A 26,782-nucleotide genomic window follows, 5' to 3' on the forward strand; every position below is an offset into this window, starting at 1 on the left:
TTATATTTTGAAGGAACGCGTAGACACCATGTGTCTATGCAGCCTGTGTGCTTCTGTGTAAGCTCAGGGCCTGCTAGTATACTTGCACCTTCTCTCTCTCACCTATTCTACTCTAAAGTTTGCAGCACACTGTATTTTCTTTTCCTCTACTTATAATCAGGTATTTCCCATACAACTAACTCTCTTGCCTACATTTCATCAATACTTACATTATTTACTCAGATATTGACTACCCTCCCCTCCCATTCTTCTAGTCTCTCTCTCCTATCAACCACCAAATTTTCTGATGGACTAAATTAAACTTATCACTTCTTGGACTCTCAAAGTTCATTCAAATATGGCTTTTTCTATGACCACATCATTTGGAAGTCACAATTATTCCAGCAGATGGTGTTCACCTTACATTTCAGTGCTATTTCTGATACATTAAGTCATGACTTTTTCATCACTTGAAACCATATCCTGCTTCTGTCACTATTCCCTGGACTCCCTTTTCTAAAATGACTTTCCCCTTCACTTATGTTCTGGTCTATTCGATTCATGCTTTTTCAACTATATTCACATCTTTGTCAACTCTAATATATAAGGAGAGTAAATTAACATTCAAGTGTTTACTTAGTGCTGGTCTCATTCCTTTGTCACACATTAACTTATTCAAACCTTCCCTGATTCATCCTGAGCAGATTTAGTCCTTCTTTCCCATATGATGTGTCAAAAAACATCCTCACATTTTTTGTTTTTTTATTCATTCACATAGTTACCTTCCTGAACAGACTGAGTTCTTCAGGGCAGGAACCAAATACCTTCAAATTGTTGCAATCAGTACTTTAGTGAACCCTTGGTGTTTTCCTGAATTCAATCAGGTACCTATGCTGATTCTTGATTCAACTCTTGATGAAGAATCATCAAAATGTCATTTCTCTTTCACACTCACAACAACCATGGCAAGTCTCATAACTTTCCTCATGCTCCCACAATTTTTACCTCATTCTCAATAAATAAACTGCTGTTCTTTCCCAGTTTTTTTTTTTTACTTTGCTCCCATCAAACTGTCCCTTTTCTTCTGAAATGCACTAGACAATAAAAAGCAGGATGTATTCAAGGCACAGTTCAAATCATTCCTATATGATAAAGTCCTCAATGACAATTATATCCATGAAGTGTTCTCCCTCCTTTATACTTACAACATGTAACTTTCTTATGGATTCACACTTTGTTTAAAGGTTTGCATTTTGGGGGGGGGGGATAGGGCAGGGATACAATTTGAACTAAGGGCTTTACACTTGCAAATCAGGAGCTCTAGTACTTGAGTCAGTCATACCTTCACTCTATTTTACTCTAGTTTTAGAGATGGGATCTCAAGAAATGTTTGCCAAGGTATGATCTTCCTGATCTCAGCCCCCCAAGTAGCTGGGGTGACAGGCATGACCCACAAGCATCCAGCCAAAAGGTTGTATTTATTACATATGTAAGTGCTCTTTTCAGAGAACATGTAAGTTCCCAAAGCCTGATAACTAATACATCCACACATCTTTATAACCTTGTCATCATTTAGTTTGACATTATATATTTTCTGAACAAACAACTATAGACTGGGTTTAGTTTATAATCTCTCTTATCTTATGCATAGACATAATTTATGAAGATAATTTATACAAAAACATAATTTCTAATTGCAAATAGGAAATGAATTATATCATGATCTAGAGGTAAAGAATTAATGTGGAATAACATTTGCAGGGTGGGTGGAATTAAGCCAGTAAAGTTCTTAGTTTCTCACCTGGCTCTACAAGCAAGAGCAGGTCCCATTTGATTTAGGAGTAATCATAAGGTACAAAAACCATTAACACCATATGCAATTAAATAAGAACTGTGATTCTCATTTTGAAAGTCGACTATGTTTTCCATTGCTTAATCAAATAATGAATAACTGGTACCTTCTCTAGGTAAGTAATAAGAAAAATAAATCTGTAGAAAATCTTAATATACTTTCATGATTGACTGATAGACAGATCTACCTAATTTTGCTATTTTGTGTCAATCAAGCTTTATTTCACATTATGGAACTTCAAGGAACCAGTGAGAAAACAAGCCTGCAACTATGCGATAAGGTACCGGATCATCTTACCAGAAACTTTTTGTATTACTTCATTAACTTCCTTCATGAACACTTTCTGTACAAACACCAAGTGGTTTAAAAGATCGGTTGTAAGATTATGTTCAAAAGAACCAACCTGCCAAGCAAAATCAAAGCGTTAGATTAACACTACCGAGTATACTACCTTTACACATTTTTCATAATAAAAAATCATTCCCAAAATTAAGGAAAAACAGATAATTATCTACATATTATTTGACAAGAATACACTGAAAAATGGTTTCAAATATTCAGAGTCCCTAATACTTTATTGGCCTGACAATGAAATGGGCCTTTCCCAAAATGTGTACTTTTTTAAAGTAAATAGGAGATAATAAGGTGTGAGATATTTTTAAAATACAAATAAAAATTATACTTTAACAATGTAACCTGCCAATTTAAAAATCAAAATTTTGCCTAAAGTATAATTTATGTAAATAATCATTTTTGCGCTCTTAAATGCACAGACAAGATGCTAAGAAAACAGGTATTAAAAAAGAAAACAAAAAAAAAATGCTGGATCTCAGGACATTTGAATAAATTAGCAAACCAGAGATATCCAGTCAATTTTATAAAATATGTACCATATGATTAGAATATGGTATTAATTTCTGGCCAAAAACCAGTTAGTAAACAGGTACAAGACAGTAGCTCATAACTGGAATTGAAAATTACAGGAAAGATAGATTTAAACATTCTTACAATTAAGGCAAATACTTTACCATCTGCCATTTTGATAGTGTTCATATTTTGATCAAAAAAATTGAAAGAGCAACACCTGGGTTATATAATGAGACCCTGTCTCAAAAAAAACAAAACAACAATAAAAAAAAGTAAAAGAGCATAGTAGATTTGGCAGTCTTCAATAAAAAGTCAGAGAAAAATTAAGTGTATTGGCACTTTTTTGTATACAGTAGTACAGGGCACAGGTTAATTTTCAGTTGTGTTTATTTTAGGCCATGGTAAAACATGCAATATTAAGAGGAATGCAACTTTAGACTCTGAAATGTCCTGAGTTAGCTGCAAAATGTTACTAAATTGAGACTGTGCACTTTCTGATTTACAAACTTTATTCCTTTCTAATATATAGTATTAAAAAGGAATTATATACTGCATCACATTATGTATATTTTATTTTCTTTCATATGAAACAATAATGGTGCTGCTTAAAACTGGAGTTTGTTACAATTTTTCAGAGTAGAAAGAGCAAGTGAAATACACTTTTACATGTTTTAAGTTAATCTTCAACTTGTTAGAATCTTGTACATTTTTGTGGATTCATTTTTCATATACAGAAATCCCAATTCTTAGGTACTAAGAAAAGGAGAGTCTGAAGAATGTAACTCAGTCTTAAATGTCCCCTGAAACTGTATTACTTCTATGAAAGAACCCAAGAGATTTCTTACAGATGCTTCAGATTTTTGAGAAAAAAAAATCTACAAGTAGAAAATTGTTTTTTTTTCCTCCCCACTGCATCTCTTTTTCATTTTATTACTGCTGTACTGGAGGAACATTGTGATGTTTACCATAGTTCTTATAATATACCACTGTTGAATTCATTCCCTCCATCATTCTCCTCTACTCTTCCCCCCCTCAATTCCTGGAACAGTTTCAACAGGTCTCATTTTTCCATTTTCATACATGAGTACATAATAGTTCTACTATATTCACCCTCGTACACCCCTTTCTTACATCTTCCTCCCGCCAATAGTTCCAACCCCTACACAGGAACTGTTTTCCAGAATGGGAGAAAATCATTCCCAGCTATATATCTGACAAGGAAATAATAACCAGAATATACATGGAGCTCAAAAAACTAAACTTCCCAAAAATCAATGACCCAATAAAGAAATGGGCAACTGAACTGAACAGAACTTTCTCAAAAGAAGAAATTCAAATGGCCAAAAAACACATGAAAAAATGCTCACCATCCCTGGAACTAAAGGAAATGCAAACCAAAACCACAATAAGATTACACCTTACTCCTGTTAGAATGGGTACTATCAAGAACACCATGAACAACAAACATTGGTGAGGATGAGGGGAAAAATGAACCCTCATACACTGTTGGTGGGAATGGTGACTTAGTATAACCACTACAGAAAACAATATGGAGACTCCTCAAAAAACTTAAAACTATAACTGCCATGTCATCCAGCGATACCACTCTTATGGATACACCCAAAGGAATATAAGTCAGGTTGCGATAAAGGTATCTGCACACCCATGTTTATTGCAGCATATTCACAATAGCTAAGCTATGAAAACAGCAAAAATCCCCACTACTAATGAAGGAATTAAGAAAATGCAACATTTACATAGAATGGAATTTTATTCAGCCATAAAAAAAAATGAAATTTTGTCATATGCATTTAAGTGGATGGAACTGGAGAACATACATTTTACATTAAGTTTGCCAGGTTTTGAAAGCCAAAGTCCGCATCTTTTTTGCTTCATATATGGAATATAGACCCAATACAAATATAGTCAATATCATGAAAAACAGGACAGGAAGTGTTAAAAGAAGGAAGTTAAAAAGGTGAAAGTGGTCGATGTACTTTTTATACAAAAATTAATACAGAATTTTTAACTGTTGAAATCATCATGAGAAGTGGATTAAGTAGAAAGGAGAAAAATAGAAGAATGAACCAATTTGGATTATAATACCTATATACATTGGTAAGATTGTAATTGTTTCTGACAAACTGATATGGTAAGGTAAGAGCATTGTACTATCTGGATGGAAACCACCAATGTGTGGTTCCTACAATTATTTGAAGGTTGAAAGACTGTAAGAAAGTTATTTACTCTCAGCTTTAGTTTTCTACTCTATAAATTAGAATAACAACAGAAGAAATTTCAACTATTACTTTCTGAGCAGTTGGAGTCTAAAGAAAGTACATCAGATGTACTGGTGTACCCCCTAAGTGTAGTATTTCTATTGAAGAACCCAAAGAGCTTTCGTATAGATCACCAAATCAAAGCAAATGTGTCCAAGTGATTTTAAAACTTAATAGTTGCACAGATGTAAAGTAAAAAAAAATTGATATAATCAAGTATGTCAGCTTTCAAATTATCCTGACAAAGAAATTAGTCTGTAACTCTATTTTATTTTTCAATAAAATCTGTAGATAATTCATAGTAAGTATGTCCACCTACATGAACCGTAAAACCTCATCAAGGTTTGATTTCCTCAATTTCAAAGTAAGAACAATACATTATCTCAGTGAGCTGATTCAAAGATTAGAGAAATCAATGCATATAAAGCTCTGGAACTTTAGGTACTATTTGCTTTTATAATCAAATAAGTGCTGAAAATATTGTCAAGAAGGACATTAAATCCAAAGGAAGAAATGTAAGTTCAAAGATGAGTAGTAAATATTTTAAAAAGCATATTTCAGTAAAACTACAGAGATAACACACACACACACACCCTTTGCCCTTGATTCAGTAGAGAAGTTTCCTGAAGTTAAACAATTCAATGTTTAACTTCAAAAGTTTGGATCACTACATATTTTGGTAAATCCAAATCTAGAAGATTTGGAGATTACAAAGAATAACAAAATTTAAAAGTAAACTTACTTCTGCCACACAACGTAGATAATTTCCCTGTAAATAATACCCTTGTTTTGAAGGCAGTTCATCTATACTCCACACTTGATCTGAATAACTGTCATGTTCTTCCATTATATATTTCCCTGACATAGTAACAGGTGGAAGATTAAGACTGGCAGAAGGAGGAATGGATGACATATCTGTGGCAGAAACTTTTGAAGTAAAACGCAATCTATGATTTGGCAACTCAAATGTAAACCTTGTCTGTGCCCCTGTAAGAGACAAGAAAGTTACTGTTTATGTAGATACTTTGTTTACTATTGAGTCGGTCAAAAACTGAAAGTACTTATATTAAGCCAGAAAGTATTTATTATAGTTAATGAGTGCCCAGCATTGTATGAAGTGGTAAACACCTACATATATTCTTCTTATCACAAAGGACAAAACAGAAATAATTTGCCATCATTATAGAACAGGTAGACCAAGAAATTAGTTTAAGGTAAAAAATTCCCAAATCCATATGTTGAAAATTCTTAAATTAATGAAAATGAACTCACTGATCAACTTTATCATCTTATACAAAGACATGTATCTTCGATCATAATTATTAGTGGAGCAATTACCAATTAGTATACCAAATAAAGACATGTTATATCAAATAAGAATACAGTGAACTTTAATTTATTGTTGCATAAAACCCTTATATCTGCTATTTGCCATATAGTCATTCAAAGGAATAAAAATATACAAACAACCTTTATCATTTTTCAGCCCATATTCAGGCATGAAGGAGCAATGGAAGCCTTATTACAATCAAAATCTATTATTGCCCAGTACATGTGCAATCAACATTCACATACACTTTTTAAACCAGTGAAATGAGCCCATCTGCTTCAAATGTGTCCACTCAAACATCACTAAATACCCTATTTTGCTGACATATATAATTGATTATATATTTCTAATGCTCTCACCTGAGCAAAAATAATTTCTCCTTTTTCAAAATACTAATCAAGAGCCCCTTGCTATAGATCATATTCACTATAATTACTACCTATACAATAATTTTTATACTTGGAATGAATAGTCATAAATAGAAAAGTGTCACTCACAAACTTCAGGATCTGTGAAAAGGCCAGAAAGATCCTGACTATCTTTATCTCCTATCCTTAGTGCAACCAGGTAGACTCATTTATTATCACCTGCCAGCTATAAGAGGTGAAGGCTGTCTACCACCATAAACCCCTGCCAACACTATTAAACAGAAACATCCAACAAAAGCAATCCTAGGCCTCAGATACTGTCTATCCATTCTTAGGCATGCTTTTTGTTTTGTTACTGATTTTGTCCTACTCCTTCATTTCAAGAATTTGTAGTTCTTACCTGTGTGGATATTTGACAATATGTTCACTCTGCTTTTAAATACTCCTTTTTATTTCTAATCTGCCTATCTGGCTTTTAATGTGCTGCTTCTATCAACCCTTTTATTTCCTGGATAAATGACCAAAGGAATCCAACTCATTCTTAGCTTAGCATTCAATATTTGAAAGCACAAAACTCTTCACTCTGCCAAATCCTGAAATGCACTTTACAGTGCTTTTTATCTGATAATAGAAAGTTATAAATACTAAAAAAAAACCTTATAATAAGCAAAACATGAAATAATAGGGATAGGAATATATATATTTATATAAACATATATGTATGCTTATATTCGTATGTGTAAATGTGTTTCAAAAGTTAATCTATTATGACAAAAGAAAAAAGGGGAAATATTTTCACTGCAATAGGTACAGAAGAAAGTTTCTGATTATATTCACTAATTATTCTTCATAGATACTCTTAGCATACCAGGAACAAATGTACATTTTCTTACAAAAATGTACATTTTTGTAAAAAAATGAAAACAACAAAGGAAACCTGGAAAAAAAACCCTCCAGCAAACATCAGAACCATTGGTGAAATGCTGATTACTTCAATGAATAGAAAAAAGATAAGGCAAGCACAAAAGAGCATGAAAATACAGAAAAGATGAAAATGAAAAGACGAAAGTATATTATATTAAAACAGTTTAATTATTTACAAAGCTCTGAAGAATCTACAACTTACTAGCAATAAATTGTTCAAGATGGTCTCTGAGTATATTATTAACATAAAAGCATCAGGCACATTTGTACATAGCAACAGTTAAGAAAAATGCGATTAAAAATAACATTTGTAATAGCTATAACAATAAAATAAGGTACCTAGATACATAGGTATCTATGCTATATGTATGTATATCTAGCATAAAAAAAGGTACAAAAAATCTTTTAAGAACAAAGCATTTGGAAAAATATTAAAGAAAACTAAAGAGACAGAGAAACAGACTCATTCAGGAATAGGAAGAATAAGTATCATATACCTCTACCAATTAAATTCCTATAAAAATCCAAACAGGTTTTTTCAGAGAACTTGATAACCTGATCATAAAACATGTATGGTAGAGCAAAAACCAAAACCAGCTAGAAAAACTACTCAAAGAAAAAATATCATGTAGAAATGTGTTATTGGTACAAATTGTCCAATGAAGCAGAAGAGAAAACTCAGAAAAAGACTCCCACAGTTAACTTAATATATGACCAATTTTTGGGTTATGGATCACTGAAAAGCAAAATGGAATACTCAGTAAATGATGCAAAAAGAATTGGTTATGCATACCACTTAGCACCAAATTTCAAGATAATAATGATCAATTTTAAATATAGTAAGTACTTAAATATGAATAGGAAAATTCAAAGTATTTCAGTAAGAATGTTAGAGACCATCTTCATGAAACTGGGAAGAGAGTTTTTGTTCAGAACATAAAAATACATACCATATAGGGAAATACTGATTAATTCAACTACATTAAAAGTAAGAATATCCATATATCAAAAGACAAGTAAAATAATAAGCCTCTATGTGACAACATTAAGCATGTAATATTAAAGGCTTAATACAGCATATAGAAATAACCCTTGGGAATCAAGGAAAATACAAATGACTTAACTGTAAAATGGGAAAGTAAACATATAAAAAGTCATCACCAGGCATTTCATATAGGAAGAAGTATAAGGATTTCTTAACCACATAAAAAACTCAGTTTCATTAGCAATCAAAGAAATAAAAATTAAAACACAAATGAGATCGATATCATTCTACATATATCTGAAAAGCAAAAATTTAAAATCTGAACAATAGTGTTCCCTGGAAGTACAGCAATGAAAATGATGCAAGAAGAGTAACTTGGCACAGCACTTTAGAAAAATAGTTTTGTATTTCCTAGTAAAACTGAAGGTGCACTTATCCTGTGCTCTACTTGCACCATTAAGTAAGCATCCTTGTGAAACTCTTAAAATGTGAATCAAGATATTCTTAGGAAAATGTTCATAGTAGCAAAAATGTCTAAGGAGCCAAATGAATAAGCAAGTTCTAATATAATCATTTAATGAACTTTTATATTTCAGTTAAAAAATTAATATACCAGATAGATGAAAATAGGTGAATCTTAAACTCAATGTATAGCAAAAAAGTGTATTAAAAAGTGCTAGTGTGATTCATATAAATAAGTCTCAAATTGACAAAAGCAAACTTTAAGTTGTTTATGTGAACATGCATCTATAGGAAAAATATAAAGAAAAGGATAAGACAAAATTCACAATAGTGGCTAAAGTACAAGTGGTCACAGAGATTGACTCTGAAGGAGGCTTCAAAGTACATGATACTTAATTGTTTCTTAAAGCATGTTTGTGTGTGTGTGTGTGTGTTATTTACACACTCTTGTATTTTTAATGCATTTTACAATAAAAATTAAAATTAAAAATGAGAAGCAAAGACTTTTTGGATACCATATATAAAGGTCACAAAGTCATACAGAAATAACTGTTGTAAAAAAAAATTAAGTTAAATGCACCCAATGTGAAAATAAACTAAGTAAAAATCTAACAGATGTAGAAAATGGTTCATTCCTTCAATTAAGTTTCAATTGGAGAAATGGCCTATATAATTGAATAACTTTGAGGCATTCAAAGCAGGATACATCCTAACCATTCAAGCATTTTAAACTGTATTTTTGACTTCATTGAAGACCATTAATGAAATTAAGTGTTTTGATACGAATTGTTTATTCACATATTTTTAAGAGGCTGGATTCAAGATTCAACATTACCTGTCATTCCATGACTTCTCATTCTTCCCATCTTGTATTCTGCTTTCAGAGATGGTAAAAGTGCTGCACCAATAGCAATACCATCTAACATGGCACTGAATTTAAGAACAATAGGCTTCTTTTCTAAGCCTTCTGGTAACTGAGGAAATTCATTTGTTTCAACAGGAGTTTGATTAACACTTGTTGGAGTTTTTTCAGAAGGTAGTGGTGTTGCAATATCTTCTTTCACAGGCTGTGGGCTAAAAATTGAAACAAAATTTTTCTCAAAACCAAAATTAATAGCCCACCATTGTGCTGAATAAAATGACATTTTCAGTGAAAAATAGCTAGTGAATAATGATGAGCTAGAAAAGCAAAAAAGAAGAAGTAATTTAATAATATAGACTCCTGGAATGTTATACTTCTAAGGTGATATGAACTTAGATTTCTCTGATTACAAATTCTATTATTTCTCTACTATGCACTCTACCATTGATTATAACACATACTATCAATACTACCTGAACTGCTTTAATAATAATACCAACACCAACAGTAACAATAATTACTTGAGTGTCAGGTACTGTACTAGTGTTTTATTTCATTTATCTCATAAAATCTGTGGGAACTGTTACCTCCACTTTGCAAATGAGAAAGCATAGTTAGAAGGTGGTGAAACCAAGATTTGAACATAATCAGTCAAAAGTCAAAGTCTTTTTAACTGCTATACCCTATTGACAATATAATACAATAAGGAAAATTTTACTTAGTGTATTTAAAACTAAAATTAATGTACACACAGAAATGTTTTTAAATTTTTATTACTAAGTAAACTTCAGCCATATTTTAATATTACATGAGAACTAAGCTCTAGATAAAATAATTGGGAGAAAAATCACTGAACTAGGATATAATCAAAAGACATTAATGTTTTATCACTTTATAGGATGGGAAACAGAAATTATGATAACTTTTTATTATATTTTATATACATGTTTTAAATTAGTTACAGCTTTTCGAGACCAGGAATAAGGCTAATCAATGCACATGCCATGAACAATAGTTACAGACACAAGGAAGAAAGTTAATATATGAAGGCCTAATTTATTGTCCTTTAAAATTTTTCATATGGTATTATATCTTGTCTTGAATCATATCAATAATAGCACAAAACCTTGCATGAGTCCTAAGTGATCACTGCAATTTCTTAAACTTATGCATCATAAATTTCAATGAACTCAAAGACAGTTCTAGAGTTCACCAATTTGCTTTTTTGTTAGTACTCCCCATGATGTCCAAAAATCTCTAGGCTCTCTCAAGCTTTATTTATGCAACATGGAACATTGACAATGCCTTTCTGACATTGTACTTTGATGACATCCAATATGCTTCTCCCATGACCCTATCTAACTACTCTCCAATGGTCCTACTGTCCATAATGCTCAATATTTATAAGTAACCATTCATTTTCCTCCAAACTTTAGTTTTCACAACAAAAAAAAAATCCTAAAGCATTACACAGCATAATAGCACGTGGACAAATAAAATAACTTACGCCATAGAAGGTTGTCTAATGAGGTCTGAGATTTGTTTAGATAGTTGGTGAGAACTTCGAACCATCATGCTATGTAAGGTGGCAGGGTGCTGAGGAATGTTGATGCTAATAGCTCCTACTTTGAACACAGCAGCATTGTTTGTCTTCAACCCTCTCTGGGCACTGTAGAGGGCTTGGGACTTGGCAATACTACATTTCACTACAGTTCTACCAATGAAGAAAGAGGATCATTAAAAATGTAGCCAAATGAGAACAAATTTTGAAAAAATATTGAGAACAACAGAAATACTCTGAAATCAGTCAATGAGGTAAAATAAGATCTTTTAAGTATTAAATCATATACTGAAGAAATCTTTTGCAAAAATATTAAAATATATTTATTTTATACTTCATTGAATAGCATACTATTTAATAGAAAGAATTTAGAGAACAAAATAAATATGTGCTCACATATACATGTACTGCATGTAAATAAAAGCAAAAACACTGACACACAGTGCACACACCCACAAAATTCCACTTTGATTTTTTTTTCTCCAATCCACAACTCTCCTTTTCATTTATGTTAGGACCTGTACAACCACTAAGAGAGACAGACAAAAAAAGAAAATACACTTACTATACTTCTTAAAATCTAATCAAGGAATAAAAGTAATTACTCTAACAATCATCTACTATGCTGTAAGAAATAGAAGGCAGGCTGGTCTGCTTTAAAAAGTCCTACTGTGTGAAATCCATCAGTAAAAGAAAATGAGAAAAGGTCCTTCCCTGATTAGGCTCTGTGGTAGTTTGTAACTGAGACACCCAGGGGATCTAGGAGAACTGTGGGAAATGTACTATATTGTACTGTAATTGAATCATTTAACCAGTCTTTTTGGACATCTGCTGTTAACTTTTCGTGTATATATCAGGCATATCTGGCATGCTACAATTTTTATAGTCATCATTTTATAGAGATTTTGAGCACTTGTTTCTTGTATACAGCTCTTATGCATATACTGTAAGTTGTGTGACCTAGGTTAGGTGATAACTCTCTTCAAGAATTAAAATTATGAATAGGTAACTCCTATTGGCAGCCTTCAAACTACTTAAATCCTCAGTCCAATCTTCTTATATCTTCTCTGCATGCAGTTGGCAAGTACACTCTCTACCATTTTTCAGTTCAGTGTGATCAGTGTGGGACCACCACGATATTCAACTCAAAGAATGTCACTGTCTTTACCAAGAAAGGTTATTAATTATTGTCTAAAAGTAGCCTTCCTCATTTTTTATTGATACCAGTAAATGAAAATAAAAGCTACAATTTTTCCACATCTGTCTCACTGTTTAACTTCATACCCTGTATTTTGAAGTGTGTCTAAATATGCTTAATTATGAAGTCCCTATGCAATATTGGATTCTCATTTTAAACCAAAATTCAGAATGGAAAGCTAATGAGACTGAATGCTATTCTAGTGGAGGTTCTACTGAAATATTTTTAGGGAAATTTTGAAGTTAAGCACTTCAGGGGATTGGTCATGCCCAATACTAAAGGTCCCCATTCACATGATACTCTACATAATGTCCACCACTTCAAGTGGCATTCCTCAATGTGGGGCAGCATGATACCCCTACACCAATCACTGTTCTACATCTCAATCCATTCCACTGCACTGACTTGAGCGGACAGGTTCAAAATCTCAGAGGCAGGGAGAGCAACTTGGCTTATGTTGCCTACCTCAATTCAGTTTTCCCTGAAAATCTCTTCAATGGGGATGAAGAATGTAGAGATCACATGGTATTTAGTAAAATACTTAAAATCACTGGAACTTCTTTCTCATTTGGAACCTGTACCCTACATGTTTACCCCTCTCAGCATAAAACCCTTAAAGGTGAGAGGTTGTCTATAAGTGATATCATGACAAGGACCATCTCTTATTTTCTTACTGTTGCATCCCTAAAGCTCAACATAATTTCTAGCACATAAAATGAAAGCTAATAAATAATTGTTCAATAATAAAAATTTTGAGGTAGTAAAAAATTGTTGAGCACTAAAATACTGTGGAGTAGTAAAAAAGAATTGTTAAGCTAGTAACATCATTCTTTTTAAAGTAAATTTTGATATTTTTGTTACACATCCAGAGAACTCAGTGAATAAAAGGAAAAAGAAAGAGTAAATCTCTAGCTACTATGACTTATGAAGTGGAATTAAATGGGGTATTTTTTGTACATGTTAAGATGACAGTAATGTGGACAGGTAGTTTTCAGAAAAAACTCAATTCTATAATTTAATATTACTGCATTTGTTTTTAGTACTTTTAGTTGCCAATCAATTAAAATAGAACATTGATAATCCTTAAAAAGGACTTTAAATTGATGTTTTGTCTCTGGGGAAACATATTTGTGTATAGGGAACATATTATATATGTATGTATATTATACATGTATAATAAATGTATAATATAAACTTATATATTTAATCAATATATTCAAATTTTATAGGAAATGTCCAAATAATAACTAGTACTAAGTAACATCAATTTGTAGTGGTTATTGACTCATCTAATGAATACTTAAATATACAACTCAGTATAGTTGACCACCACAAAATATCAGATATAAAATTAGCCAAATTAAGTCATTAAAAATATAAAGGTACATGTAGTAAAAGCCACAGATAGATAAGACATATCTATATGGCAATAAACTTCCATCTTAAAAACAGAATTCTAGTTAAAATATGCAGATCCTTTGTTAGTGTTTTAAAATTATTTTTGTAATTAGTGAAAACTCTTTTGAGAAGTGAAATTTTTAGTTTCTATTATCATATCAAACATTAATGCCATAACAGAAATTTTAGCACAAGCAATACACAACTACATTACAACATGTCAGCAAAAACAAAACAAAGTATGAATTACCAAAAAGATAGTCCTTACTTATTTTGTTCTTGAATATCAATAAGCTTTAGTCAATGAAAGTGTCTGAACTATGGCTACAAAACAATATCTATATACATTCACAGCCACGAAGATAATTTAAAGACTTAACTTTAATACTAACAATATTATGTTAATCACAAGCCATGAAAAAGAATATGACATACAGAAACTCTTGTTTAGCTGTACTTGTAGGAGATGTAGGAAAATCCTCCAGTCTACAGATGAAGATTCAAGAGAAAGCAGGAAAACAAAAGGAAGCAAATAAACATTTATACATAAATTAGTTACATACATGACCAATCACCTGGAAAGCTTTTCTAATTTCTCACTTTTAAAATTTTCCTTCAAGTCATTTTTAAACAATGTTTTCATTCAATTTCCTTTTAAATTAATTGCAATTGGAAAGGAAATGACAAAGAATAAATCCAAAAAGCTTTAACACTATGAGGATGCAGTGACAAATGAGTACTTGTTATTTCTCAAGTTAAACAGATGAGGGTAATGGGGGATGGAGGAAAGCAAGAAATACCAAACATAACATTAAAGACGTTTTTAAAGCTAGGTACAGCAGCTCATACCTGTAATACCTGCTAGGCAGGAGATGGAGAAGTGAGGATTATGGTTTGAGCAAGCCCAGACAAAATCTAGCAAGAACCTATATCAAAAAATAAGCAAGGTGCTGGAGACATGGATGAAGTGGTAAAGCACTTGCCTCAGAAGTGTAAAGCCCTGGGTTCAAGCCTCAGTACCACCAAAAAAAAAAAAACCCTATTTTATAAATACTAAGTATTGCAAGTCAAGAGACTATTTGAAGCCTTTTTCTTAAGAGATAATAGATGTCAGAAATAAAGAGATTCAATAGGATAAATTAACTACAATACATGGAAAATCTTTTTAAAAAATCGGTTTTCTGAGGAAGTTAAGATAACCATGATCCTTCACATTTAGCGTAAATGAAGACTATGATGACTTTCTACAGAAAACATGATGCCAAAATAGGAGAAATGTAAGGTACAGGAATCTCAATAACTTGATCTTTTGGAACCTCGATTTATTGTTCTGCACATGGGGGATAAAATCACCCCAGCTTACAAGATTGCAGAGAGGATTAAATAAAACAATGGCTGTGAGGATTGCCAGCCCACAGTAGGAACTTCACAATACTGTAACTATTATATCCATCCCTTCCTCCACACTGAATGAAGAAAGGTCTCACCTGTCACAACCATGGGAATTTCCTGATCTTTCATAAAAACACAGTTTAGTATATGTGATCTTGACCCTAGGCAATTTTTATGAAATACACTGTACTTGATTCTAGTAACATTTAAATCTGAGACGGTCTCCAAAAAAGTCTTGAGCATGGACTCTGGGGTTACTGACATTAACCAAAACTCACTTCCCAAAGCTATAGCCTATTGATAAATACCCATCTTGGGAAATGTTCCCTGGGAAAGCTATTGCAGTTCTAGACACTAAAGATATTACCAATAGAGTTCTAATTAATCATACTTCTTAGTCAATCAATGATTAATTTTTATAGCATGGAACCAAATCTTCTACTTAGTTGTTATTTGGCATGATGGATATGTTACAGGACAACAGTACCCAACATTACTAGCTACAGTATTAAGAGTAAGCTCAAAATATGACCAAAATCATCAAAACATTTATAGTTACAACATAAAATTGTTCCACTAAAAGAAAGGAAGTTAGGAATGAAGGTATATACTAACAAGGAAATGAACTGTCAAATGAGTACTTGTAATAACAATGGAAGAATGGTCTGAATATCATATATAAGAGTCATCATTATCAGAACAATTCTGAACAAATCCAAGAACAAAAAGCGAAAATAAAAACTTTCTATATGTGCTTTAAATAAAAGCTTAAGCTATACTATAAGAAGGATTTCAAAAGCTTCATTGTTAAGTTCACTAAATGCAAAAATGACAAGAAAAATTTTAAATCTAGGGTGAATATGAGTAATGACTACTTAATATAAAATTAAGAGGCAGCTTACATCCTTGCTGTACTTTTGTTTTAATTAACTATTTGAGTTAAATGAACATTTGCATCCTATATCTGAGCACAAATTTGTACTGTGATCATTTTTCCTATTCACAATCTTATAATATAGTAGGAACAGGGAGTTCATCCAAACAATTTCAAGTTTTCTCTAAAATTATAATATACAAGTATAAGAAAATAATAAAAAACAGGGCTGAGGGAATGGCACAAGACTTACACAGCACCTGACTAGCAAATGTAAGACCCTGAGTTCAAACCCTAGTACTGCCAAAAAAAAAAATACTCCCAAGAAAAGAAAAGCATAATAATAACAATGAATACACTTACTGTATATTTGGTGTAATCCCTTCAAGCAGCACAATATTTACCCCACCAATGTGAGCCGTGGCGCATGTCTCAGTCATCTTTTGGTGTAAAACATCTTAAATATGAAAAATAAATAATCATTTATTTTCTGGAAACAAGATAATTGAACTTCATATTAAAATTGCTCATAATATATCACTGGCAAAAGATAACTGTAAAGTTATAATAAAACCTGTTCAACTATTTTCAATCTACTTTTAAGAAAATTTCCTCACAGATGCTTATCTCTCTGCATTCATATATTTGTACATACTGTATATCAAAATTGGAATAATGCAGAACATATTTTAATATACCATTCATACATTATTAATTTTTGCAAAAGTAACAACTCCCTCCCAAAAAAAACCCCACAAAACAAAAACTTCATACTTGTTTTAAACCAATGAATTTGAAAGAAACTTTTATGTCAACTTAGCTGTGTTAATTTGTGTGTATTACCAATTCCTCTGCCTATATTTCTAAGGAAGGCGGATGTATTTGTATTTTACTTGGCAATTTATAATCCATTTAACTTCTACAGAGAAAGTTCTTTAACATTATATAATTTTTAATATAAAATTAGTTTTTAAGAAAATTATCAGTATACAGGGAATGAACTATAACAGAGAAGGTTATATAATGAAAAGTAGGTTCAAATCTTTTGTTTAGACCTATATATTTGGCAATGATTACATTAACAAAAAAACACATGGTGATTCATAATTTTCTTTTCTCATTTAACATAACATGTCAGGTTATTTTTATAACCAGAAAGACAAGACACTGATATTATAAAGTCATTGCTGCAAGGGAATCTTGCAAGTTCACTTTTATACAGATACTGATTCTAAGCATGTGTTTTTATTTTAGCATTTCTGAAACTGGGAAGCATTTTACAATCAATGGCATCTGACCATGTCTGGCAATATTTTCTTTCTTTTTGATACATCAAATAATGTTGCATTTTTAAAAAGACAATCTCCTATCAAGACCTGATAAAATGCCATACCATGTTTGATCATTCTTGGAATGAATGGTACACTTTCATTCACCTAGGAAATTTCATATCGATGAGTGGAACATTTCATGAAGATACTATTAAGTACTAGATTATAAGAGTTCTACTGTGGTGACAAAGAAAACCAAGTATTTTACAAACTTCACTATTTTGTTGAAGTTTTCAGTCACTTGATATATCTCCCCAGGTGACATTACAAATAGTCAAAGAATAAGTGCCACTGTGTATTTGATACATTAGCTTCATCTTTAGGTGTCTGGATACTTTCATTAGCTATCAAGACTGCCTCAATTCACTGATCTTCAATGACTTTTAAAGTCCTTACTACTCTACCTCAGGATTTTATGAAGTCTCACTAAAGAAAAAATTGCCAAATAAGAATTTCAAAAACTTGGCATTATGTGTCTTCAGAACAGTAGCATTATAGCATTAGAAAATCATCACACCTTTCATTTTTTCCTTAAGAGTGAAACTGCCATGAATCCTCTTCAGTTCTGATTCCATTGTTAGTCCACCGATATCTGCTTCTAGGTGTGTACGGTTCACCATGCCAATCCCAAACACTATTAGAGTAACATGCTGAGGTTCAGAAGTCACCAAGCTACGTTTTCTCTGAGTCTTAGTCAAACTGTTGTTGTCTTGTTCATTCTCAAACACAACTTTACATGTTGGCTCTGTAGGGCTCCGAACTCCTTTAAAAGTAAATGCAAACATACAATTTTAGATATGAAAACTACAAAACAGAACATTGCAAACATCATATTACCTGTATTTCCTCCATATTCCAACCAGAACTCTTCCTCCTCTTCCTCAACTAAATGATTACTTTTTTTAACGTATCCCAAACATCCACTGAAAAATACTAGAGGCAGATATTTGAAATGAAGTCTGACTGAATCTCCTAAGAGCAAACTATAAGAAATGGGCAGGATGGGAAGTAGGATAACAAAATACATGGATGTCATTATTATTTTCACTCCTTTGTGACTGCTAATCTCCCTGCATTTCAATCACCCAACTTGCTGTCTTTTTTAGTATTATTGCTAAATAGAAATTCTAAAGTCATAAAAATGTCTGTTACCTGCTGGTCCAAATGTTTCTGAAGATTTTTCCAAAATTCCCGTTGGATCAGAGATAAGTGAATAGAAGTTAAGCAATTTATACATATTCTGCCAGCACTCAGCTGAAGGCTCACTTTGTTCTGACACTGTAATTGAATCAGAGTCATCCATATGAATAGTCATGTGATCTACCACATCTTTTGAACCTTTCCTAGAAACTTTTGAAGTTCTTCTTTCAGATCTTCCTATTGAAGCTTTGTTTCGAGATTCCTTTTTGTTATTCTCATTGTTAGTCCGCTTGTTCTTTGCATTAGTTACTCTATTGCCACCATTAAGACTTCCTCTAGAACTGCGGCTGAAGTCAGATGAACGAAAATCCCGATGTTTTCTGGTTTTGAAGGTAGGTGTTGGAGATGCAGATCCAGCTGTATATCTGCTAAGTTTAATGTCAGTCTGAGTCGCTTTGATGTCATCTATCATTGTACTAAACTGATGAATAAGACGAACCAAAGCCATATCTACATGCTGGCTTATTGACTGACAGGAAATAGTAAAGTTGCAGTGAAAGGTATTGTAATAGCGCTTGTTAATATCATGAAAAGAAAGGGCACTGGTAGAGTTCTGAGGAGTGCACACGGATTTTTCCATTACAACAGCACTGATGCTAAAAGTTTCCAACATTAATGCCGGTTTGAACTCAAGTGGAGGAAGATTCACGTGGCCTTGCCTAAAAGGTAAAAAAAAAAAAAAGAGGACATGTTTTCACTTTATTTTTTTTTTAGAACTTCACGTTTTTACAAAATTTTTAATAAAATAATCCCCAAGGTAAAATATAGTATAAGTCCTACAAATGATTTTAAGCAAGAGAGCCAATGGATCTCATTTTTGTTTTGTCTTTTTTTTTTAAATAGGACAGTCTTTTTATAAGTTTGAATGTAGACCTTACGTCTTTCCAATTGATTTCACTCTAAAGTTGACTAATTTTTAAAATTCATTCACTTGGATTAGGAAATGATTTCAATGAGGTGATACAACAATTTTTCTTGACATTCAATGCACACCTAATAGTACTGGAATTTAGAGTTAACCATAGGTCAATTATAATAACCTACTTTAACCATGTTGCATTGTCCTATATTTATAAAATGCATAAGCTCACCAGATACTTAAGGACTGTGGTCAGAGATGGAAAAAGTGGATATTCAGAATTGGAACAAATAGGAAAACTCAAAAGAGACAAAAATAATTCATAAGTGAAAAAACAAGAATATAAAACGCATAAAGGTGGCAAGAAAATCTTAAAAGACAGGAGACTCAAGTAAATAAGATGAATAAGCTGTCATTCAAGCAAAAAGCAGCCAAATAAGAATCTGACATGGATATTTTACAACCAAAGTTACAATTAAAATTTAAAACAATTCATTAAGGTCCTCATTTGTGCAAATACTTTACTGGACACAGCAAAGTAGTAAAGAAAACTATTTATCAGACTTACTAAATATCCATCTCTGTGCTAACTGGTTCAGTAACTACCCATGCTTTACAGTACATGCTTTACAAGAGTTACATGTGTTTATAAAAGAAATTGTAACCCAAAAGTGATCTGCAATAATAAGCAGAATGAACAATGTGTTACAAAAAAAAAAAAGATACAACTAAAATCAGTGTCTGGGAAAAGCATAAGTAAGAACTTAAGGGGAAAATGCAAGACCTCTGAGAAACAAAAGCTAGTCATCCGTTACTCGTAAGAATATGGAGTACTCAGATTAATAAAAAAGTAGAAAACTAAAACAAAAGTCAAGTTTAGCTACAAAGGCAATAAAGTTCACAGAATCACTAAAATAACCTTTCAAGGAACATAAAAAAGGTAGCATTTTTGGATGAAGATCAAATATGTGGCTTCTTCTAGGACAACAAGCAATCTGCAACTATAATTGAGTTATACATATGTAAAATATGTCTCTCTATATAATATTTTATATATTACATGTACATCAGCTATAAATAATCTAAATATATGTACTCTAATTAACTATAATGATACAGGCACTGTATTTGTGTACATATGTACGTGCATTTATATATGAATACATTTTATATGAAATCCAGGTACTATAAGTAGAAATAAAAATTTAACTCATAAACTTGCTGCTAGTTCATTAGCCTATAAATCACTGCATAAGCAACACAAGTAAATCATAATCATTGGCCAATAACATTACTTTTTCAGTGTCTGTCAATGACTTGTCAAAGCACATTTCTTAGTCAGTTTATGCATTTGTTAGGCAACAAAGCATGTAGCCAGCTATACTTCCCCCTTATTTCCGATGATAAAAAACCCGTAACATTTCCAAAAAAAATGGAGCATAAAAAGAAAAAAATGGACAATGAAGAGAAACATAAACCAGAGAAATAAAACGATGATAACAACTAGGTCCCAGAGGCTCACGCCTATAAACCTAGCCACTTGGGAGGGAGAGATGGGAAGGATCACAGATCCAGGCCAGTCCAGGAAAATAATTCATGAGACTCTATTTCCTAAATAACCAGAGCAAAACAGACTGGAGATGTAGCTTCAGCAGTATATCACTTATGTTGCAAGGACAAAGCCCTGAGTTCAAACCCCAGTCCCACCAAAAAAAGGAAAAAAGTAATGCTCATAGTGAAAATCAACTGAAAAGAAATGAAGGTGGAGAAAATTTTCAAATGGAGAAGTACAAATGGCAACTATATATATGAAGAAATGTTCAACATCCTTGGCCATAAAAGAAATGTAAATCAAACAATATTGAGATTCCATCTCTCTCCAGTCAAAATGGTTATCATCAACAACACAAACAGCAACAAATGCTAGCAAGGTTGTAGGGAAAAAGTAACACTTCTATACTGTTGGTGGGACTGTAAACTAGTGCAAGCACTATGAAAAGCAGTATGGAGCTCCCTCAAAAAACTAAAACTAGGGCTGTCAGAGTGGCTCAAGTGGAAGAGGATTTGTTTAGCAAGCATGAGGGCCATGAGTTCAAACCCCAGTCCTGCAAAAAACAAAACAAAACAAAAGACTAAAAACAGAACTAATATATGATCCAGCATATAGGACTGGTTCCAGGATATAATAGAACACTTGCCCACCCATGTTAATTGCAGCACTATTTACAACAGCTAAACTTTGGAAACATCCCAGATGCACCACAACTGATGAATGGATTTACACAATGGAGTTTTATTCAGCCAGAAAGAAGAATGAAATTACGTAGATTTTTTTGTGAATGGATGGAACTGGAGAACATCATGTTAAGCAAAGTCAGCCAGACTCAAAAAATTCAAAGATACCTTGTAGGAAGGTAGACCTACAAGTCAAATGTTCATATAAATACATGGATGATTATATATACACAACCACACACACACAAACACACATACACACAGTGAGAAAGAGGACAAGTATGTACCAGTGGATCTATCTGAGGGGACTACAGGAGGTAGAAGAGGGGAAGAAAATACCAGAGAATAAAAAATATTGAAACATCCATGTATATATAAGTATAAAATAATGTACTGTAAGTTGTTGAATACTAGGGGAGTATGGTGATAAGGAGTAAGAATAAGTAATAGGTGATTAATCTAATTAAAGCACAAAATACATGCCTGAAATGCAAAGGTGAAACCCCACTGGATTATCAATATATACTTTAAAACAAAACAAAAAAAAAGAACAGGAGAGTAAAAGAGGTCTTTTTTGGGGGTGGGTACCAGTACGAAGCGGGTAGGGCATAAAGAAAGGGTGGATGAGAGTGAATATGATGCATGTATTTTGAATTCATATATGAAAACAGAAGAAAGAAACCTGTTGAAATTGTTCCAAGATGTGGAGTGCAGAGTTAGAACTATGGAGGGGCTAAATCTAACTAAGATGTATTGTAAGCACATATGTAAGTATCACAATGCATACCCCCGGCAAAACTGTTACATGCTAATAAAAAAGTGAACTATTAAACACACAATAAGAGTGAATCTAAAATAATTAGATGGAGTGAAAGAAAACAGGTAAAAATCTGCTTCCATTTATATAAAATTACAGAAGACTCCAATTAATTTGTAGCAACTAAAGCTTATCAGTGGTGCCTAAGATTGAATGTGGGGGTTAGTAGTGATGATCAATGAAAAAAGATTACAAAGCATATAAGGAAACTTTTGGGATGATGGATATTTTCCTTATTTTGACTGAGGTGATAGCTTCACAGGTATATTCATCTGTCATAATTTATGTATACTTTATTTACAAATTTATCTCATTTAAGCTCTTTAAGAAAAAAACAAACTCAAAACTACTTAATGAAGTTTAAAGTATAAAGGGTAAAATGTTGCAAATAGTCCATTATTTACTGCATTCTGACATTTTGCCAACACACAAAAAACATGCTAATTCTGTATTATTAAATTATATGATGAGAAGGAAAGAACTATTCTAGCTACTCTTTTGTAACATTTTTATGAAGATATAAAATAGTTTAATTTTTAATGTTCCTAATAGATTATACAGAATATTAGTTTTACTTTTTTTCACTTTCCTACATATTAGTAACAAATAGTAATGCTCTGACAAACATTTCCCAAGGTCACAAAACAGATTTTTCCCATTAATCTTTAAAATCACTTCATACAGTTTCAGCTTGTACAGTCATTATTATGGTACCATATTATTACAAAAAGAAAGGATACTCTGTATATAATTTTAAAAAGGCAATTTCAATGTCCCTGTGTTATTAGAAAAGCCTCAGATATTCTGAACAGAAACAAAATTTAAGAAAACAACATTTTTCTAAATGTTATTACATAGAATTTTATAAAGATGAATTTTTTACTTAGCTATACAATGGACTCATGTATGCCTTAGTATTACCACCTTGTCACAGCACAAATAGGATGAAACTCAGAATGCTGCAAAACCCTCATCATAAGTGCCACAGATGATCAAGTTCCACTATTCCTATTCACTGTGAAAAGACCCACCCAAAGTAAAACCCCAAGTTACCAAAAGACCAGTCAAATCCTATTACTACATAAATTATTGCCTATGCAGAGAGAAAAGAAACTGAAGAAATACACAAGAACGTGCAGAATGGTAGTAAAAGATGGTCCTTAACTTCCACCATGCTACATTTAGTATTCCTTCATATTTGCTTATGCTGCCTACACTCTCAATATGACCCCTACTTCATTCCTAATACAAAATAATACCTGCTAAAAGTCAACTCCGGAAAAAGGTGAGGAATATTTTGTAAATACAAAAAAAAAATTAAAACCCAGAAGCCCACAAAACTTCCATTACTGCAAGCTCAGTATGTTTACCTGTGCAACATGTACACAGATAAACAGATATTCTTCAGAAGACTTAAATATTGCTAACATGCTACAAAAATATGTGTAAAAATAAGCCTGTCAATTTATAATAGTACAACCAGTTGTTAATAAGAAAATGTAGGTACAACCTCTGTCAAAAGAAATTATCTTCTCATTTGAAGAAACTAAAATTACTTACTTGTTAGGATTATAAGAAAGTCTTCTGGGGATGGGTACCAGTGAAAGGACTGGGCATAAGGAAAGGGTGACTGAGGGTGAATATGGTGGATACATTTCATATTCACACATGAAAACAGAATTATATAACCTACTGAAATTGTTCTAAGAAGGGCAGCAGGGAGAGTAGAGAGACCCAAGGAGGGGTAAATTGAACTAACATGTATTCTAAGCACATATGTAAATATCACTGTGTATTGTACTGTACAACTATTATATGCTATAAAAAACTAACAAAAGCAAAATGGGATGGAGGTATGCCTCATGTGGAAAAATACCTGCCTTGGCAAGTGCAAGACCCTGAATTCAAACCCCAGTACCACTCAAAAAAACAAAAAAAAAAATGCTCTTTCCTGCATTATTATTTAAAGTTAAAAAGACCATAAATAATCTGAATGTTTAAGAATATTAGATAGATTTAATAAATAATAGTTAATGTGACCTGAATAAAAGGTAGATAAGAAGAAGTACACAATGTTGAAAATGAATGCTTTCTAGGTTAAATAAATATCAAAGTGATATTATAATGTACAAAAATGTGTTTTCAATGTTTTTTCAGTCTGTGTATGTTGTTTCAAGTACAAAGATGTGAGTGTATTATGTATCTCTGATAAAGATACAGACATACTAGCAAGGCACAGTAGCAAATAACCATAATCATAGCTACTTGTTGTCTGAGATCTAGAGAATCACAGGTCGAGGCTAGCCCAGCAAAATCAGAAGATGAAATCTCCAAAATGTCCAGAGCAAAATGGAGAAGAGACACTCAAACAGCAGAGTGTCTGCTTTCCAGGCACAAAGCCTTGAGTTCAAACCCCAGTTCCACCAAAAGAAAGGAAAAAAAACGATGTGGACAGACATGATATTTTGTACAAAAATGCATAAACACAATTATAAGTAACAGAAGAACTCTATTTGAGAGGCACCTTCCAAAATAATTATCAATTATATTAAGGTAATAAAAGACAAGGAAAGACTGAGGAATTGTCTCGACAAGATGAAACTAAGAAGACCCAACAACTAAATTGTACCCATAAACAGAAAACAGACACTGGAAGCAGGGGAGTAGGGAAATTTAATGTTACATTATTACATTCGTATTGACCCAACATTATTTTTTGCTGGTGATAACTGTGCCATTATTCCTAAAGTTTTTAGCATATGAATAAATAAATGATACATATGAACCATCTGCACTAGCACTGTAATTTTTCAGTAAATCTCAAAATGTTTCAAAATAAAAAAAATTTAAAGACATCACTCACATCCATATATGCTTTAATAGGCATGGAACATTTTTGCAGAGTCTAGAAAAGTCCCTTATTATTAATGTTTATTGAGGGTGGGAGAGGTTAAAGGAGAGTGGATATCATCAATGTATTTCTATGAAAATAGAACAATGAAACCTGTAAAATCATTTTAAGTGGGGGAGGGGGAGGAGAATGAGGGAGAATGATGGTGGGGATGAACCTAACCAATGTATAGTGTAACCAAATATGTAAACGTCACAATGAAATCCCCCGTACAACAAATAGATGAAAATAAAAATGTTCAAGAAATAAAAAATAGACCAAAAACAGCAGTTAGGGTAGGGCATCAGAAATCATGAGCTTTGTGTCACCAGAAACCTCCTTGAGATGTTGGAGCTACACTTGGGTAATTCTGATTACTCCTTGCCAAAATAATAACTGCCATCACATTAGGTGCAAAGAAAATTCAAAGGCTGACCCTTAAATTGTCTTTAATTGCACTTAACTGCCGCAAAAATCTTGCATAGCACAGCCAGCAAGTCATGTCTGGCCCAGGGGAAAAAAGTGCCACACCAGCCTTTTCTTCTTCTTTGTTTTCTTTTCTCTTTTTGTTTTTTTTCTCCCAACAAGCAGAAGACAGAGCATTAATCAAAGTCAAACTCTGCAACATCCTGGCCCCCTAGCCCATAGAAAGCCTCCTTATGCCACAGGGCACTGAAAAAAAAAAAAAAAGCAGCTCCTCACCAGCCGGCTCCACACATGATTGGGTAAAACTACAAAACAAGAAGATGAGCATCATGCACCACACAAGATTCCCCTACCCACCCCCCAGGGACAATACCAAGAATAGCCCTTGGGCAGACTGAAACCACTCCCAGCAAAACTGAAAAAAAAAAAACCAGCAATTGTAATCTAACACTGACAGTGGATATGGGCATGGAATGCTGAATGTGCCCCAGAGGTGGGGCAAGGAGCCTAACTCTTAGCACTTAACTCTCAGTGAACTAATGCAGGTGAAGCAACAAAGGCTGAGAAGAGGGGCGGGGAAACAAGCAGCAACCCAGAGGAACTACCCACACCCAGCAGAGATTGGGAGAGGCATAAAGGCCAAGAGCAGGACTGGGTTGACAAGCCAACCTCCCAAAAGAGCTACTAATACCC

General features: G+C 32.8%; 1 protein-coding gene across 14 annotated transcripts in view; it reads right to left on the reverse strand.

The window, feature by feature from the left end:
• Window positions 1–26,782, reverse strand: part of Bltp1 (bridge-like lipid transfer protein family member 1) — a 230,242-nt gene that overhangs the window by 70,870 nt on the left and 132,590 nt on the right. For 13 of the 14 annotated variants that reach the window (XM_074041667.1, XM_074041672.1, XM_074041678.1 and 10 more), the window contains 8 exons: window positions 18,815–19,521; window positions 18,180–18,425; window positions 16,695–16,788; window positions 14,501–14,551; window positions 11,416–11,622; window positions 9,882–10,120; window positions 5,720–5,964; window positions 2,129–2,234 (listed from right to left, as the gene is read on the reverse strand). In XM_074041667.1, the coding sequence (XP_073897768.1) occupies window positions 2,129–2,234; window positions 5,720–5,964; window positions 9,882–10,120; window positions 11,416–11,622; window positions 14,501–14,551; window positions 16,695–16,788; window positions 18,180–18,425; window positions 18,815–19,521 (1,895 nt within the window). The remainder of the gene's footprint in view (window positions 1–2,128; window positions 2,235–5,719; window positions 5,965–9,881; window positions 10,121–11,415; window positions 11,623–14,500; window positions 14,552–16,694; window positions 16,789–18,179; window positions 18,426–18,814; window positions 19,522–26,782) is intronic. The other variant, XM_074041670.1, reaches the window with a different exon arrangement.

This window comes from Castor canadensis, chromosome 9 (genome assembly GCF_047511655.1).
Source record: "Castor canadensis chromosome 9, mCasCan1.hap1v2, whole genome shotgun sequence".
NCBI classification, from domain to species: Eukaryota; Metazoa; Chordata; class Mammalia; order Rodentia; family Castoridae; genus Castor; species Castor canadensis.